We start from the raw sequence: 19,007 nt of genomic DNA on the forward strand, positions 1-19,007 counted from the left end.
CAATGTTGCTACCCACATTTATAAGGTGAGTTCAAAGATATGTGGGCAGAGGCATAGGAACATGATACAAATGTTAAATATTCTTCCCATTTTTAATGAAATGTTTTTTCAGTGAAGCAATCCAGAAATAAAAACACAGGTTGTCAGGATATCCCATAGCATAGCACACAGGAACTTACATCACTCAGGTTATAGGCATTGACTTTGTGTTGGATGAAGGCAGGAGTATCTGGAGGTATGTGGCACTTGAACTTTTCGTTTTCATGTTTCGCTTTGTAGTTCAGCTGAGAGAGAGAGAGAGAGAGAGATAGAAAGGGACAGAGAGACAGGCAATAAGGGATACAACTAGTTCTGAAGAATTGTTCCAAAATACAAAAATTTTGTGTGGTACATTTCATAAAATAAAATGTAAAATACGTTTTGGTAAATAACAACTGACAATGTTGTTAAGATCAAGAGAGAAGTCTAGAGCTAGGGTAGGCCTCCATTGACAACCTGTGTGCTGAACACATGATGGCTGATGTTGGTTACTATAGTAGAACTGTCCTGGAGGGAGGTGGCTCTTTCATATATGCTTCCTCTCCATGCATATCACAATCAGCCCCCAGAATCAGTAGATTCTGAGAGTCACAGCCCTTTCTTTCTTTTTATTGTCAATGCTCATGTATTGGAGAGCTTACATCTCCTCACATCCATTACAGTTTGTTAATACTCTTATCTGAAGACTTTATTTCTGGATATAAATCTACTGGGATTACTTTTATTGTTTTATTTTGTTTTAACACAAGCTTGGAGGTTCATGCTTAAAACTCATGTGATAAAACTTATCTCAAAGACTCCATTTTCTAAAAACTTCTTTGAGGGAGAGAAATCCTCTGTATTGAATATCTGCTCTGGGTCAGGGTATTTACTATGCACACATCTCCTTTTATTTACTCTTCAAAACAACCACAAATTATAAAAGGGAAATATGAGGCAAACTGAAGTTAAACGATTTGCCTGTGATGTCAGGTCATAAATGACAGAGGTACAATTTGAATCCAGTTTTGTCTGACTCAAAAACTTATGGTCTTTTCCAGTGTGGTAAGCTACATTAGTTTCCCTTATAGAACCATTTTGCTATAATTGTTATCCATCCAAGAAGATGCAAGGCAACTAAATAAGGAACTATTTTAGGTGATTACAAATATATACAAGTTAAATTTGCTAAAACTGAAATAGTCTTTTTTTTTTTTTTGTAAATGTGACAAGTCACTGGATTTTATATATGGAGTTGTGAGATGTTATCCCTCATAATTGGATTTCTTGAACATTTAGATGAACTTACATCACTCAGTTGTTTGGAATTGACTTGGGCTTGCACCAGAACGGGAGAGTCCGTGACTTGAGTGAATTTTGTCTTATCTGGATGGACTTTGTAGGTGTGCTGTGGAGCAAAAAAGGAATAGTTTCAGCAGTCAAATCCAAGTTGACCTATAGACCAAGCAAGCAGAAACATTGCCCAAAACAAAAGAAACTTGTAGTTAATAAAACACATGGTTCTTTTCTCATTAGACTGCAGTGTCTTTGAGAGATGCCTTCACACTGTACAAGAAACTTTCTCATTCTTCACATTTCTGATAACTCTTCTTGGGGGAAATGAACTAGAATTAGCTCTTGAAATGTATTGGTGACCACAGGGGAAAACAGTTTACTATCAAATAAGTTTTGTTTCTTATAATTTCCTTGCCTGCATGTATTTGAAAAGTGTTAAAATTTTAACTATCTCTTGACCACTGAGGCTATGGAGGTCAGGACGTTCAAAGTTCATGCTACGGACTTACATCTTTACATTGATCTAGTTTCTTGATTGCTTCATATTCTTGAGTTATGGTCTGGGGGAAGAAGCCCTTGCCTCTGTCTTCTTCATATTCTGCTTTGTAGTTTTTCTATGAGGAAAAGACATCAGACATAAGGATGCAACCATTTTATTCATGCCCTAAAGATGTGTTCATTGGAAAGCTAAACAATGGTCTTACAACTTACATCACTGTTTTGAGCTGAGACTTTCATGCAGTGTGTGTGATATGGATCCTCAAAGCTGCCTACATAATGTCCCAAAACATTCTTTACGTAGGAATCTTTGTACTTAGTCTGAAAGACAAAACATATTTCATGTACTGATTGGGGGGAATAATGGATCTTTTCTTAACACAGGGAGTAACCACAGGATTGCTTACGTCACTAGTGAAGTTCTGCAGAACTGTATCAAGTTGAAATTTGGGGGTTTCACAGTAATTTATGCTCTTTGCCTTAGTCTTTTCATAGTTTTCTTTGTATAGTTTCTGTCAAAGAAAAAAAAATCAGTTAAAATAGATTCCTGTCACTCCTACACTGATTATAACACTTGTATTTCCCAACACGAAACAAAAGAAGCAGAAAAAAGATATCGCCTGTCAACTGTCTTAAAAACGGATAATCAAACATTGGGGTGTTGTGAATAAGTTTCTTCTATTAGTAATTACTGTAAAGCTTAGGCTTTTAACATTCACCAAAAAAAAAAAAAAAAAAAAAAAAATCAAGAAACCAGAATGCTGCCTCAGACCATGCCCTTAGTTGTGGAGTTTGGGTGTATTTTGGAACTCCTACTTCCTCTATGCCCCAACTCACACATGTCCCTCACTGACAGTGCCACAACAGAGAGGACTATTCTGAGCAGCAGTGATTTTTTTTTTTAACAAACATGCATGAAAAATTTTAGTATACGTTGAGAAAGACAGTCTCTCTTCCTCCTTCTACCAAGGGAAAATGCCTTATTATACAGATAATATATCTTAAAATTAAGGTATATACAAAAACTCAGATCATGAACCTGCTCACTCTTCTTCTCTGCTAGGATTTAAATTTAGCTCTAACAGTAACAACTGTTGGATTTTATTTTTTTAACATTTACTCATTTTTGAGAGACAGAGACAGAGTGTGAGTGGGGGAAGGGCAGAGAGAGAGGGAGACACAGAATCTGAAGCAGGCAGGCTCCAGCCTCTAAGCTGTCAGCACTGAGCCCAACGCAGGGCTCAAACTCACGAACTGTGAGATCATGACCTGAGCTGAAGTTGGACCCAACCGACTAAGCCACCCAGGTGTCCCTACAACTATTGGATTTTAAAGGCACACTGATAAAGTGGGCTATTGTCACTTTCTCATGTTGGGTTTTGAAATTGTAAATGGTGCAATTCAGTTTTTATATTTTTATATTGCTCTCTTTATCAACAAAGTAGATTTGGACCTGTGCTTTTATATGCTTGATAAAGATGATCTTCATTTAGGAAACAGGAGACAGGCTTTGCATTAATTTCCCAACAGAGCTATGTGGACAGACCTACTGACACCTTCTCACCTGCCACTCCACTCACCCCATTCCCAATCACATGTATGCATCTCTACAGTGCTGACTGAATTCAAGGGACAAAGAAAAGATAACTAACCTGCAAAGAGAACCATGTTTCATCCTCAAATATTAGGAAAGCTTAACACAATGTAACTCTAAGGGAAAAACAAAACTGATCACATGTTCAGTCTCTTATATAGTCAAAGTGGTTTTGGGCTGTTAGTCTCTTAATGCCAGTTCTCACTTATCTATTTTAAATGTAATTAGATTGGTCAGGCTTTTATTTCCACAAGTAGAAATTCCTGTGAAGACTTAGGGAGCCATCTTTTAAGTCATGCTGTCTGCAAATGATGGTTTCTAGGGCCAGCATCCGCACAGAAAATGGTGGTGGTGAGAGGGAAAAGCTGTGAAACACAGGACACTGGTCTTCTCCCAGTGGCTCGAAGAACACAAGGACAGGGTACACACACAACCTGATCCCTCTCTCTTGCTCCCCTCCCCTCCCCTTTCAAAGTCTCCTCCTGTCTGTGTTAAAATCACATGTATCTCCTACAACCTGCTCTTTGTTCATATAGAAGTACCAGGGCCTATAAGCAAATGAAGATTTCTCTGCCATTGAACAAAGAACCCCCAAAATGGACATACATCATACTCAGAGGCATTTATGTCTTCCTGTGGTTAAACAGTTCCAGGGAAACTGCTACACTAGAATCATAAAGTATTTGCAAAGTTATATTTGCATTTAGCCATTATAGAAGGAGAGAAATTTCACCTCTCTGGCAGCTAAGGTGGAAAAACACTTTTTGACAAGAATGTACTTACATCACTCAGGGCATTTCCTGCTGCCTTCAGCTGCTTGAGCAGTGGGTTCTCTGAAGCAGGAAGTACATTATAATCTGCTTTTCCTTTATTCTTTTCATAGTCTTCTTTGTATTTTACCTGTAGGAGCGAAATAAAGTAATAAAGTAACTCTCTGGGTTATTTTTGCTCTTGTCTCTATTATGGATATTACGACATAGTTCCACAAATCAACTTTCTAGAAAAGTGACAGCTTGACATTTTACAAACAAAATACTCATAGTAACTCATAACAGTAGCAGAGAAACTGCATATATTTCCAGGATAACTTCCTGCCATTCATTTATTCATTCAAAAACATCCATAGGGTATCAATTACGTGCTGGCTCTGAGACAGGTGCAAGGAAGAATAACATATAGTCCCTGCTCTCAAAGACAGAGATAGCCACACAAATAATGATAGTGCATCATGTCCCAGACACTTACTGCTCCACAACCCTAATTGAGCTCTTAGCCTCTAGCTGCCTAACTTCCAACGTATTTTTAAAGAAAGCAAGCCTCAAGCATCATCAATCTACCCTTTAATGCCTCATCTATGACTGTGTGTAAGCATGTGTGTATTTAATGTACATGCAGAAGGAGGAGGAAGGGGCTGGAGGCTGGATGAAGGATGACAACCTCTCCTTTTCTTTCTGCCCCTCCTGCTTTACACCTTTAATTCCAGCTTTAGCAGAAGCTTTAAACAAGGGCTCAGAAGCCCCTGTCAGGAGCACGTCCAAAGGGAGAAGAACAAGAAATGGATCCTATTTCTTGATCCACAGTGCCAGCCATTTATTCCGGCAATATAACTATAGAATATAGGAACATTCAAAGAATCCTAGATAAGCTACTAACATTTGAGAACCTCGAAAAGCAGACATAACCAGCTTGGTATCCAAAGGCAGGAGATACACAACTGAAACACAAGTGCACTATCCCCTGTAGCACACAAAGAAGACTCATAGGGGATACACTACAGGAATGAAAGACATAACCTTTCTCTAGTATAGAATTATGTGCTTCATTGAAAAATGGAAACAACCAGAAAAGGAGTTCCACACACCCTCCTATCTTCCTACCTGTATCTGGGATATGTGGTCTCCTCTCCTGTTTATGGATGAATTGTCAAGACCCATGGCAAATTACCCCTCCTGTTAAGCACCAGAACGCTTCCCTTTTCACCTACTCAAGGGTATTACTTGAGCCACTCTTCCCTCCTCAGACATCATCACGTTTTCCCCCCACACTGGATTTTTTTCCATCAGCATAGAAACATGGTGTCTTTGTCTCCAATCTTAAAAGAATCCCCTCTTCATCCACATATCCTTCAGCTACTACCCCATTTTCTTCTTTTCCTTTCAGGAAAATACTTTTAAAAACTTGAGTATACTTACATTTTTCTATTTCTCTCTTCTCATCCACTCATGAGCCCTCTCTAAGCAGACTCAACCAAATTGCTCTTGTTAAGTTCACCAGAGACCACCTATTGGTAAATCCACTTCAGAAACATTTGACACAACTGATCACTCTCTTCACTCACTTCCCACTTTCTCGTGACTCTATTCCTACCTCACCTCGACGATGTGTTCACATGGAGATACTCCAGAGTTCAGTTCTCAGAGCTTTGGGTCTACACTTGCTCCCTCGATGGCCTCTAGTTTTATGACATTAAATACTATCCATCTACTGATGACTCCCAAATTTATATAATCCTTCTGGATGCCTCCCCAGAAACTTCAGACTCATGCAATCAACTGTCCAATTAATATTTCCACTTGGATGTCTAAAAGACATCTCAAATCTTACATGTTGAAAGCTGAGCTCATGTCTTCCCTGCAAAAATAATCATTCACTCTTTCCACATTCTTCTCTATCTTGATAAAGGGAAATCCCATCTGTCTGGTTGCTTAGACCCAAACTTTCCTCACATATCCCACATCCAACCCAACAGCAAACTAGGTCAGCTCTACCTTTCAAAGTACATCTCATCACTTGCCTTGCCCCGTTCCTGATCCAAAACATCACTATTTTGCACCTGAATCCTGAAATAGCTTCCTAGATGATATGATCTTCCTGCTTTCACTGCTCCAGCAGAGCCAAGGCCAGGGTTTGAATCAAGTCTAATTGGCTTTGAAGTGTATGCTCTTTCTAGTGCTTTAGAATGCTAAGGACTCTATTTACCAAAGTCTACTCTATAGAGTATATGCATATCCATGAATTTGTCTATCTTGTCTGTGACTAGATTTTCACCAATTAGTAGGAAAATAAGAAAAATAATGGTAATGGTGAGTGTGGGAGTGTCCATATTCATATAAGGTCGCCAGTTGTCTTTTCTTGGGGGATCCTCCTATCTGAGAGGATAGCCTTTCTACTTGCAGGTATCAAAAGGTCATTTATGAAATATTAAAGATGGTTATTTAGTATTGTTAATGGTCACACACAGCCAAGTTTTTCAAAAATTGGTAGCCCTATTATAACCCCAGAATATTTCTTTTGTTGTTCCCCAAGAATGCTTTTTTCTCCATTATATACAAAAGCAAGAGTTATAGGAAATTCACCCACACTAAGACCATCATGACAAATGAGAGCATCCCCTCATACCTTGCTAGCTGCCACCCCAGCTTGTTTATTCACTTTGTACTCTGGTGTTTCGGTCTGCATGAAGTAGATCTGGTCTTTCATACTCTCAAAGTCTTCTTGGTATTTCCTCTGTAAGACATTACACATACTGGAGAACTGCTGTGGGCATAGACTGTGCACAGGTTTCACATGGGAGGACAGGGGCTGGTGGGAGAGGTTACACAAAGCCACTCCTCTTGGCTTACACAAGTCAGGTTACAATGAGAGAATGCAGTGCCATCACAAAAACAATTAGCAACTTAACAGAGATTTGGAGCAATTATAATAGGCTGAAAACCAGCCTTCAAGAAGGAGCTCTAAAAGGCCAGGGGCAGAGAACTTAAGAGAAAAGAAAGAGTGTTTTTCAGTGAAGAAAATCAGGGAAGAAACTAATCAGTTTCATAAATGTATTGTTTGGGCTCCCCAGGCAAAGAATAAATTTAAAAGGGCCCCCTTAACCTGTACTCACTTTGAAACTGTATTGTTCATATGAAAATTGAGGCATGAATAATGGAATCTGATCAAAGCAGTATTTCTCAAAAGGAAAGAGAGATAGGGGAATTTCTTTCTTGATAGGAACTCTATACAGATCTTACCCCCATGAAGGGGTACCCAGACTCTAATGTTCTGGTACCACTTTAGATGCAGCTGGGGGTCTGAAGTCATAAAAGAAAGGGTCACACTTTCAACCTAAGAACATCTGGTCATTCCTTCCTACTTACTGTGCTGATGTTATCAGCATTCATTCTGGCGGTTGCAATTTCAAAGCAAGGTGTCTCACTCCATTTGCCTTTGACTTTATTTTCATAGTCTTCCTTGTATTTGTTCTAGGAGAAAAAAAAAGATGAACTATAGAAAATACAGAAATTGACAAATAGGATAGAAAACTAAGTGGTAATGGGCAGCTTAAAAAAACTTTTTTTTAACTTAAAACATATCTTGACTATGGTCCTTAAGTTCTTAATAGATGTCTTCAAATGTTCCAGGATAGTATCAATTTACCCAAAAAAAGTTGGGCGAGAGGGTAGAGGTAATAACTGACCACCTTCTTGTTGAGTCTGGGAACTTAGTTCATTCAAAACTTATAGATGTTCCCTGATGTTTGAGGGAGGAGACTCAAGAGCATCCTACACTTATATTTCAGAGTTATAATAAAACCACTCAACCCACATTTCCATGCCAGATGAAATTAGCCATAAATTTCTGAGATTTACCAAAACTTCTAATTATCCAGAAAGGAATGCCACCACAAAATTTCGCTTGAAGGCTAATAAATAACACTTTCCAATTTAGACTTGAAGAAATTTTAATGAGAACTCGTAAGTAATTCAAAAATTGCCCCATCTTATTCACAAACACCATTCCACCTGAACCCCAGGCTGTGAGCAGCCTTGAGAGGAATTATGTCTTCTTTATGTTTATATCCTCAGAATCTAACACAAAATGCATCACACAAAAGTGACTTCATAAATGCATGTCCAACAAAACTAAACTGAACTAAGCCCATGATATGTGGCTTCAAACTGCCTTGGCCTAGAGTGTTCTTAAAATAAAATTAGGGGCACCTGGGTAGCTCAGTCAGTTAAGCGTCTGGCTTTGGCTCAGGTCATGATCTCACGGTTTGGGAGTTCAAGCCCTACATCAGGCTCTGTGCTGACAGCTCAGAGCCTGGAGCCTGCTTCAGAGTCTGCATCTCCCTCTCTCTCTGCCCCTTCCCCACTCATGCTCCATCTCTCTCTCTCTCTCTCTCAAATAAATAAATATTTAAAAAATATATATGTTTAAAATAAAATTCAACCAGTCAATCCTAAACCTGGGCATATGAGCCAGAGCTGGGTTATAACAATTTCCCCTTCTTGGCTCATAGAAATGTGTTAACAACCAGCCAGTCTCAAAGTGTCTGCATGCCTACACCCCCACTTCACTCTTCAGGAAAAAAGAAAGTGATTTTCTGGTATACCTTCAACAGAACCAGTACCAAGGATGAGTGATATGCAAAGCCAGTGAGTTTGAGTTAAAGGATGCTCAGCCCTCTCTCAAGTGCCTTTATCCATTCTTCTCAAGAGGCTAATACGCTAAATGCTAGCCAAGTGTTTTTTATAACTATAAATTTTAGATTCCTGGGATGGAGTTCAGAAGCTCTGGGCCCAAGACTAAAGTCCATCATTACCAAAGATGTGGCTTAGCCTCTCCAAGTTTCAGGGTTCTTAACCACAGCACCGGCAATAATAATTCCATCCACAGAGGACTGTTGAAAAGTTTACATAAGTTTATACCCTGAAGAGTCCTTTGCAAACTCTTCAGTGCTAAACAAATGTACGGTATAATAATTATAACAATAATGTTGCCAACATTGCTAGCATAACAGAGTAAGAAACTCTGGAGAAAATTCTGTGTGTGTGTCTGTGTATGCACACGCATGTGTATTCTTCAGTGAAAATCTTTGTTGAGATAGTATTTACATTTAAGTGTCAATTTGCCTACTCTCTTCTTTGGAAGCTTTAAAAAAATTGAAGTCAACTCTTTAGTCAGTCAAAACTGACTGAATTCAATTGGTCAAAATGGATTTTTTGATTTGCTGATTGCCTATAGAAGTATTTCTAATCTTTTTGGCGAATAGACCTCTTCAGAAATCTGAGAAAGCTATAAAATGCCCATAAACACAACTTCAGAGGTTCTTGATGTATACACACCCCAGGTTAAGACCTCCAAATCCACATTTTTGGTGGAATACTGCCCTTTCTCTGCTTGCTGGCAAAGGAAGAGACCTTTAAGATTAGGGGATAGGGGCAATTTGACTTTGTGATAGGATTTAAAATTGAGAAGGCAGCAGATTCTCTTAATGAGATCCAAAAGTTGGGTTATTGTGAAGAAATAATTAGAATCACATATGTAGATTTGTTAAGAAAATTAAAATTCTTACATTAAGAGATGGATGTCTGATTTTTTAAAAGATATTAAAACAAGATGAAAAATAAGAGTACAAGACCATCCAGCACCCTCACCCAAAGTCCTTCCCCACTTCTTCCTCTTCATAAACCAGTCACCATAGAGTTGGATCTCTCACAATCCACCCCTGAGTATTCCCAAGTCTGGGAAGATTTTCATTGTAAGGAAAGAGGCTGAGGCTTGTTATCTATTGAGGAAGTTATGGCCTTCCCCTCCATCTATAGGTAGGAGAGGAGTTAAAAGGCTGAAGGCCTGCAACTTGAGGAATGAGAAGGAGAGTGAGGTATGTGTCTATGTGGTACCCCTCTGTCAACCAAGTGGTCTTATTCTACGAGTCTGGCAGCAAGGCCTGAGTACTTATGTGGTACACAGAGATTGTTAGCCGTACCAGGGTCCAACATCCAACTTTCCCCCCAACCCCACAGGGTCCAACATCCAACTTTCCCCCCAACCCCACTCTAATTCTTCTGTCCAACTCTGTCATAGGTAAAGCCAATCAATGGAAACCTGGCAGCAAGAATCGATTTAATATTCTCTAAAATTCTGTGTTCACTTAACAGAGGAAAGTACATTGAGTCAATTACAAGCTATGAAACACCTTCTGTGGGCAAGAGAGTAACTGCATGTTAATAGATGTAGTAAAATTGCTTCCCCATAGTCCTTCCTCCCCAGAAATGAGCTGAGAGTGCTTCCATTGGGCCACAAATTGGACACACTAATGTCCTACTTAAATACATGGTTTCATTTTCTACTTTCCCTATCTGCATCTGTGGTTTTGATGTGGTTATCAAACGGAAGGAATACAAAGCCAGTTTAGTTAATCACACTTCACTCTTTTTCTATGAGTAGCTAAATACTGGGACTTCTGACAGTTTCATTCGAAGACAAGTTATCCTCTCAGAATTGTGGAGGGGTTCCCAACTGGTATTTTCATTGCCTACAGTGGGCCCAGGGATGCTTTCCTTACTCAACCCAATCTCTTCTGTTGACATCAATGGAGATCTCCCCCTAATTCTTTATTATAGAGGACTTTCCATGGTTTTAGAAGATCACAGTTTGGCATCTTCATGCTGTGTAACAGTATTTCCTGAAAGATATTTTTTAAAAAACATCCTAGTGAAATAGTATATATCAGTCACTGCCTCCAGTTCCTAACACAGAAGTCCTAAACCTTGTAATCTCCTGAGTGATAGGGTTGTCTTTTGTTTCAATGAGACAACTCCTGGATAGATTTATGATGGGGGCTGGTCATGAGAAAGATCAAGCCATGATTAGAAGCTTGGAACTTTCCACCTCACCCTTCATTTTCTGAGGAGGGGAGAGGGGCTGGAGATGGAGTTAATAATCAGTTAGGCCTATGGGATGAAACCTCCATAAAAATCCATGAAGGACACAATTCATACAGCTTCCATTTTGGTAAGCACATCCACACACTGGAAGAGTAGTACACCCCAGCTCCACAGAGACAGAAGGTCCTGTGCTTGGGACCCTTCGGGACCTCACCCCAGGTTCCTCTTTATCTTGGTTGTTCATTGGTGTCCTTTATCATGTAATAAACATAAAAAAGGGTTTCCCTGAGCTCTGTGAGCCAATTATTAGCAAATTATTAAACTTGAGGAGGGGGTCACGGGAACCTGGATTTATAGTCCAAAGTATGGGAGGTCCAGACTTATGACTAGTGTCTGAGATAGGGGTAGTCTCATGGGTCTGGGCCCTTAACTTGAGATCTGAGCTAACTCCAAGAAGATAATGTCAGAATTGAACTGAATTATAGGACACCAATTTAGCGTCAGAGAATTTGTTTGGTGTGGTAAAAAACCCATTTGGTGGCAGAAGTACGCATAGAGAGTAGAGGAAACAGAGCTTTTCCTTTCAACTCTACGTCCCTGAACTGGAAATTCTAACCTGAAATCTCACATTTCTCCCTTTACGAATCTGGAAAGAAGCAGAGAAGCAAGCACAGAGAAACTAAAGGGACTTCCCAATGTTGCATGCAGGACCCCACTTTCAGCTGGCTGTAGTGTGCATAGTGTCCTCACCTGGAAGGCTTGCTTAATGAACAACCCTGCCTGCCTGTCCGTCTGTGTTAGGGCTACAAAATGCAGCTGAGCCAGGATGAGTGCTGGTATTGGAGCTGGTGCCTTTGGCCAAAGACAAAGGTAAGAGAATTGATTCTGACAGGTACAGTAAGGAAAGCTGGTAAACAGAATATAATCAATATATAAGCAATATAAATTGTTACAGATATGCGATCATTATATTAATGTATGAAATAAAGGCTATAAGACAAAGGGATGTATTGGGAGACACAGACAAGGAAATGCTGAATTTAAATACATAAGAGTGAGTACATAAGGAGATTTAATCTATTTTGGAAAGAAAGGAAATGATGATACTGAAACATGCATCAGAGCCCATGACCATGGGGAATACTTCAAGAGAAAAGAGGTAGGTCCCACAGCAAAATCACCTCTTTCTCCTCCACCTGCAGCCCCACTCCTCTCTTATTGGATGGTTTGTTGTTGGATGGACTGCTACAGATCACAAGCATTTCTTCCTAAATAAAGTGAGTGTTATTTTGAATGCACAGCAGCCATTAAGAACTTGGTATTTGGGGAAGACTGGGATAAACAGCCAAATACGGTGACTTTCATCCTCCCCCATTCTCCCTTGGCTCACATTGTTATTCCACAAGGGCAAATCCAGCCCCGGTGAGGTTTTCAAGTGTCTAATGATGCCACCGTATCCGGCTGGAGTGGCACAGTCCAACAGGCATATAATGCAAGCTGCCAGTGTAATTTTAGATTTTCTAGTAGCCAATTTTTAAAACGTAAAAAGGAACAGGTGGGAAATTAATTTTAATAATATATTTTTACTTAACAAATAGGTCCAAAAATATTATTTCAACCTGTAATCAGTATAAAAATAATGAATGAGCTATTTTACATTCATTTGGTTATACTAAGTGTTCCCAGTGTATATTTCACACAGAGAAGACCCTCAGTTTATACAATCACATTTCAAATGCTCAATAGTCACATGTGGATGATGGCTACTATATTGACGAGTGCACTTCTAGACTGGTGTGTCTAAATTAGTGGAGACTGGAGCAGTGTGAAAGTGATTTATTTTTTATCACATTCAGGTACCCACACTGCACACTCAAGGTAAGAGCATGTTGCAATAGTAAGATAGCTTTTAAAATGTTTTAAATAAAAATTAAAAATAAATTTCTCTTTACAAATAACCACTTGAAAGGAGCTTTTTCTTTTTCTTCAAAAAAAGGTCCATCACCCTTGTTTTCCATCACCCTTGTTTCCCAATCTTATTTAAATATCAACACTTTCAGTAGGCCGGCTCTTTATGGACAGTTCTAAAGTTCATTTCCACTTAGCCCTGGGCAAATGTCAGGGTCATGGCATTCCTATTAGTGAAAAGTTACTGTACTTAGCAGATTCTCCAAATAGCCTCTGGTTATACAGTTAGTAGTCTGCAATATCAGACACTAAAAACATCATTGAATAGACTTCATCATCCATAACTTTTCTTCCTTCTTCTTCACTAGAGACATCCTTTCCCACAAAATACCTAAACAAAATGGAAACCTTGAGGTTCCATCAAAATTCAAGCAGAAGACCAAACTGGGACTCAACTCCACAGAGGGCCAAGAAAAAAGTATTTAAAATCAGCAGTATCCCAAGAGAAAGTGGCCTGATTTGAACCAATTTAAAATAGGAATTTAGCATGGGTCTGGTCACCAGTTGGACATCTGTCTCTCTGCATTCTCTGTCAGGCCTGCATTCCTCAGAGCTAGCTTACCAGCCTAAATATAGACAGACTAAGCTGTTTGCCTGGGCTTTAAAAGTTATGAGGTGCATTGCCCATGGCTGTCAAACTAATGGCTATGTCTGAGAGATCACGCATGCATTCTTATTTTCTCCATGTCTGACTGATAGCTATAAAACTGTACACTCAATTAAAACAATCAGATCCTCCAAAGAAAACGTGCGGGGACTCAGTTCTTTGTTAGTATCACTCCTGCAAGTCAAAATGTTAAATGACATCAGGGCACAGGTTCTGTTTTCAAAATGCGGCTTTCATATTTCCTCATCATGGAGCCATTAAGCTGGCTAACCATTTATTAACATGGTTCCATGATGTTCATGGATGTAATGTTTTTGCTGCCGACTTTTCAGTCATATTGAAAAAACACCCTCACAGTGTTGGCATTGGGTCTTTAAATCCCCCTTACTTACTTTCTCTGATGTTTGAGATTATTAAGTCAGAGTTTTCAAGGGAGGCCAGTCCTATGTACTTACCTTGCTCACTTGATTGGTCACTTTCTTCGCAAACTCTATATCTGGAGGATCCGGCAGAGATGTGAATTGAGATTGCTGTTCAGCATGACCTTTTTTGTAGGCGATCTGACAAAATAAAAGACAGGGATGCTCATGGGCCACAGAAAATTATTCTATTTCCCATGTTCCATTTGTTGGCAATTTTGAAAAAGACTATGTATTCATCTGTATTTGAAGTCTTAAACTTTAGTCTATCACGTAACAGTAACTTATCCTTGCAGATGCTACACGCCCTTGCTCTCAGTATAACCAGCAATTCCTATTTCGTTAAGTCTTCCCTCTCCAAGATTATTAATCCTAGATCTGTTTCCTTCCATTTGTACCCATGCCATGATTTGCAGTTGAAATTATTCTGTTAACTGGCATCCTCAACTCCCAATCTCTTGTCTTTACATCAGCTACCATACGCCTAGCTCTGGACCAACTCAACTACACACTTCCTCTAATCTTATATCCAGGATGATGAGTGACACTGAAGAAAATCACACAACTCTATTGAATGGATAATGATAATGTGATAAGCATGATTAAAAGGGCCACTGGAAGAAGGTACACAAGTGGGAGAGGGGGCCTCTTGAACCTAAGCCCTTAGCTTGAAGTCAGGGTGCCTACCTAGTGATACGTGCTTATGAACAACAGCTTGCTTGGGGCTCTGTGCCCGATACTCTTGAGTTTATGGTATCCAATTGCCACTTTGCCTTCAATGAAGCTTGAAAACCCCATTATGCATCTCTGGTCAGTCTCTACTTTCAGTGGCTAGTGTAAAACCCCAAGACTGTCCTTAGGCCCCCAGTCAACTCTCAGCTTCCTCTCTCATAGAGTAAAGGGAGGCTATACATATGCTTAGCTTTCCCTGTACTCATCCCTCCTTCCCACCTGCTGCATGGTTCAGAGAATCAACCCTTGTAGGGCAGGAGTCCTGTACTCAGACAGCTGATCCCTCCAGTAGCCCTCTGGACCTAGATCCATCCATTGCCCCTTCTCTTTCTTGACAGCTTCAACTGCTCCCTCTTCATTGGTTCCTTTCCTTCAGCCTGTGAAAGGCCTCTCTTGTCTTAAAATAAGTATCATGTCTATTAATCATGCAGCCCCTTCACTCTTTCCCTCCTTTGTTCCTCCACTACTGACTTAGACATTTTCTTCCACCAATCTTGAGCCCTGCCCCCACAATGCAGAACTATTTGCAGGTCCCCAGACCCACAAAAACCTCTTATGCCTCTGAACCTTGTACCTGCTGTTCCCTTTTCCCTGGAATGCCCCAGCTCCACACTCTCCCCATGTGCCTGCAAGCTGCTGCTCATTCTCCATGTCACAGTCTCCCCTCCCTAACCTGAGGACCTTTTCCTGGGATCTCACTCAACTTGGCCCTTACTTCCTTTAAAGGAATTATCAGATGACACTGTGATTGGTTGCTTACACATGTGTCCCACCTTGGACTATGAGCTCTGGGATGATAGAAAACATACCTGTTCATCTGTGAACACTTGTGGCTTGCACGGAGACTGACTAGAGCGAAGGTTCAATGATTGATTTCTGAATGTGTGTTTTATACACTGTGGCCATTGGAGGAAATCACAAAAGGAGATTTATCATCCCAACTCTTCTCCTACTCACTTGTGAGACTTCTACAAATTATTTCTCCTTCCATGTGGCAGTATTCTTATTTACGACATAAAGAGGTTGGACAGTTCCAAGGTCCCAGTCATCTCCTTCATGGTTTAACCAAGTCTAGCTATGTCTTAGCTTAATAATGTCTACCTACTGCCTATAACAAAAGCTTTTATGAACATTAAATCAACAGGGATACAAAAGAGCAATTTTAAAATGTACTTATATTAATTCTACTGCTCAATCTTTTTGTTGTTGTTGTTGTTAAGTAGTGAAGACTTTATTTTAGGCATAGGGCAATTGGTATTTTCCATGGCTGGCTAAGTCCTCAGAGAGTATGCAACATCCTATCAAGAAAAATGTTTACTAACTATGACATTCTGTCAAGAATTTTCAAAGAAATCAGATCTGGAAGTCCTAACTTCTCAGGAACCTTATTCAGAATTCTGTATAGTTAGAATTCTGCACTCTGGTCAGCTTAAGGACTCTCTTGGGGTTTGCAAAGTATTTTGTCTCTGCTTAGATAACAAGAAAAACATAGTAAGTAGTGTTCAGAGAAACTGGAAGAAGGTGCAGGAGAGGGAGAGAAAGCCTCTGAATCCAAGCCCTTAGTCTGAAATCTACATGCCTATCCAGTCGTATGTTCTGTGAACAACAGTTTGCTTAGGGTTCTGTGCCCAATAACTGTAGAAGTTTATGGTACTGACTTTATTCATAGGCATGTTGGTAATCTGATACTTAGTGCGTAATCTGCAAAACATAAAAAATAAAAAATAAAAGCCATACCTTAACTGCCAAGTTTTTCTAAGGATGGGAAGATTTCACTTCATTGTTATATATTCTCCATTATGTACTCTACTGAGAGATCTCAAAATACGTGGCCAACTTTAACTGTTCAAAGTCCATAGCACTGGAGTGGCATGAGGTGTCCCTTCATCTCTCCATTTTACGGGTAAAGGGAGACATTTGGAGATTAAGTGTCTTCTTGGAAACCTCTTCCTAGGCTTACATGACATGGCAGTTCCTGGTTGTCCTTCAACTTCTCTGTTCGTGGATGGCTCCTTTCCAGATGTCCTAAGTGTGGTGTCCTCCAAAACTCTGCCCTTGGCCATACACTGTTCTGCCTCCCTCATACATGGTCACGCCTGCAGCTGTCACTTTTATTCTCATGACTCTCAAATGTTAATCTCTTTCCTGCTCTCACACCTATGCAACAGTATGAAATTTCTAATTTATCTACAAAATGTCTTGATCTGAATGTTCCATTATCTCAATTCCATTTCTCTTTCCATGAATGCATATTTACCACTTGTACCCCTATATACCCAGACTACCAGTCTTTCACATTAACTCCTTTATGGCTCCTTTCTTTCTTTCATCTCCAATATCCAATGTCCTTAACACTTTTACAATACTTACTACCTTCAGATTCCGTTCTTCTTCTCCTTTGTCCCAGTCATCCCTTCAATCCTTCTGTATTACTTAAAATAGCCTCCTTAAAATTATCACAATTTTTCTAGTCTCAATGCACTGTATTGTCTATAAAATTTTTCCATTTGCTACTTTTAGCATATTGTTTTCCCCACCAAAATCATATGATACCTCTTATTGAATACATATCATGTCAAAGCTATCTTGCCTGATTTTCAAGGTCCTGCTGCCAGTTTCTTAAACATGGCCTCCTAACTAGGCACACACAGCATTCACTTTCTTTGCCCTCTCTAGACTCATTTCACTTCTGTCCCTTTGTTCAAGTGCTCTCTCTACTTGAAAAGCCTTTCCTGTTCATCACTGCCCATTCCCTTTGGATTACCACTTCCACATGGCCTTTGCTAACTGCTTGCATGTGCCCTGTCTTTCAGCAAGTATTAGACTATAGAATTTGCTTTCTATATAAATATAAAAATATAAAATTAAAAAAATCAAAAAAAATTTTCATGTTATTTAATATATAACACTTTCATGTTATCAGCCTGATTATAAATTCTCAAGGGAAAGGATATGAAAACTTCTTATACTTTTCTATCCTGCTAGGTATGCATGCATAATGGCCTTTCAACACATAACTATTAACGTTTATTTATTTTTGAGACAGAGACAGAGCATGAATGGGGGAGGGTCAGAGAGAGGGAGACACAGAATCTGAAACAGGCTCCAGGCTCTGAGCTGTCAGCACAGAGCCTGACGTGGGGCTCGAACTCACGGACCGCGAGATCATGACCTGAGCTGAAGTTGGCCGCTTAACCGACTGAGTCACCCAGGCGCCCCTCAACACATAACTATTGATCACTTGATAAAGGTTACACAACAGTATTGTAGATTTATGAGATACAGAACTGAAATGCTAAGTTAAAAGAGAAGAGGTCCCTACACATCAAAATGGGTACTGTGTACTAGACGGCCTTAAATTTTTGTTATGGCTTCATTAGTTCCTAACTTACTCTAGGGAAAGATAGGAGTATTTCTATGCTATATTTTAACCAATTATATGCAAATGGAGATAGAAATATGTCCACTAAATTTGCAAATGATATCAAGTGAGAGGCAATAAAAAATTAGACCTCAAAAGCTGGAGATGCCATCAAATGAATATGCATAATTCCAGTACAGGGCAAGATAGGATCCTAAGATCCACTGGAAGTAAATCACAATAATTTTCAACTGACTTGTTGAAAATTTCAACTGACTTACATTCACAGTGAATGTAAGAGGTTCCGGGGGCTTAGTTGACAACTGAATGAAAAACAACTTGTTAAATAATAAAACAGTGCTCTCCTGAAGACTAGAGTAGTAGTCTTTTCAATACGGCAGCTAACAAATCCAGGGGTCAAGAAATAAAGAATCTCAAAATGAGGGAAAGTGCTAGAATCGAGTGGGGCTCTCTGCTGCTGCCACTGCTTTCAACCTAAGGACTAAAACTATTAGGCTCTTTAGTTCCTCTAATAAACTGTTTTCAAGGTCTAAAATACTAAAATTCTGGCCAGAGGACTGACTTTTTACTAACTCTGAAATATCCTCCATGTACACCCAATGGCAAGAGCTTTTTGCAAACTACACGAACATGTTTGGACAAGTATGTCAGTCCACGTAGAAAAAGGGGGACAGACCACAATTCAGACTTCATAATTAGGATACTTCAATAACATTTTTCACTTAATATGTTTGGGAAAGTGGCTATGATCTCCATAGGTTTTTAAAAATGCCCCTGTAACGTCACAGAAAAACTTCAACTCCAGCCAAGGGGACAGAGGGCACATGCTGCAGTGGAA

General features: G+C 39.6%; 1 protein-coding gene across 30 annotated transcripts in view; it reads right to left on the reverse strand.

Moving 5' to 3' along the window:
* The window catches only part of NEB (nebulin), a 214,083-nt gene that overhangs the window by 183,552 nt on the left and 11,524 nt on the right, over positions 1-19,007 (reverse strand). For 29 of the 30 annotated variants that reach the window (XM_045479788.1, XM_045479819.1, XM_045479814.1 and 26 more), the window contains exons 10-18: positions 14,092-14,196; positions 7,546-7,650; positions 6,806-6,913; positions 4,190-4,306; positions 2,220-2,324; positions 2,026-2,133; positions 1,824-1,928; positions 1,328-1,426; positions 180-284 (exon numbers count right to left, since the gene is read on the reverse strand). In XM_045479788.1, the coding sequence (XP_045335744.1) occupies positions 180-284; positions 1,328-1,426; positions 1,824-1,928; positions 2,026-2,133; positions 2,220-2,324; positions 4,190-4,306; positions 6,806-6,913; positions 7,546-7,650; positions 14,092-14,196 (957 nt within the window). The remainder of the gene's footprint in view (positions 1-179; positions 285-1,327; positions 1,427-1,823; positions 1,929-2,025; positions 2,134-2,219; positions 2,325-4,189; positions 4,307-6,805; positions 6,914-7,545; positions 7,651-14,091; positions 14,197-19,007) is intronic. The other variant, XM_045479815.1, reaches the window with a different exon arrangement.

The sequence above is a fragment of the Leopardus geoffroyi genome, chromosome C1 (assembly GCF_018350155.1).
Source record: "Leopardus geoffroyi isolate Oge1 chromosome C1, O.geoffroyi_Oge1_pat1.0, whole genome shotgun sequence".
Taxonomy (NCBI): domain Eukaryota; kingdom Metazoa; phylum Chordata; class Mammalia; order Carnivora; family Felidae; genus Leopardus; species Leopardus geoffroyi.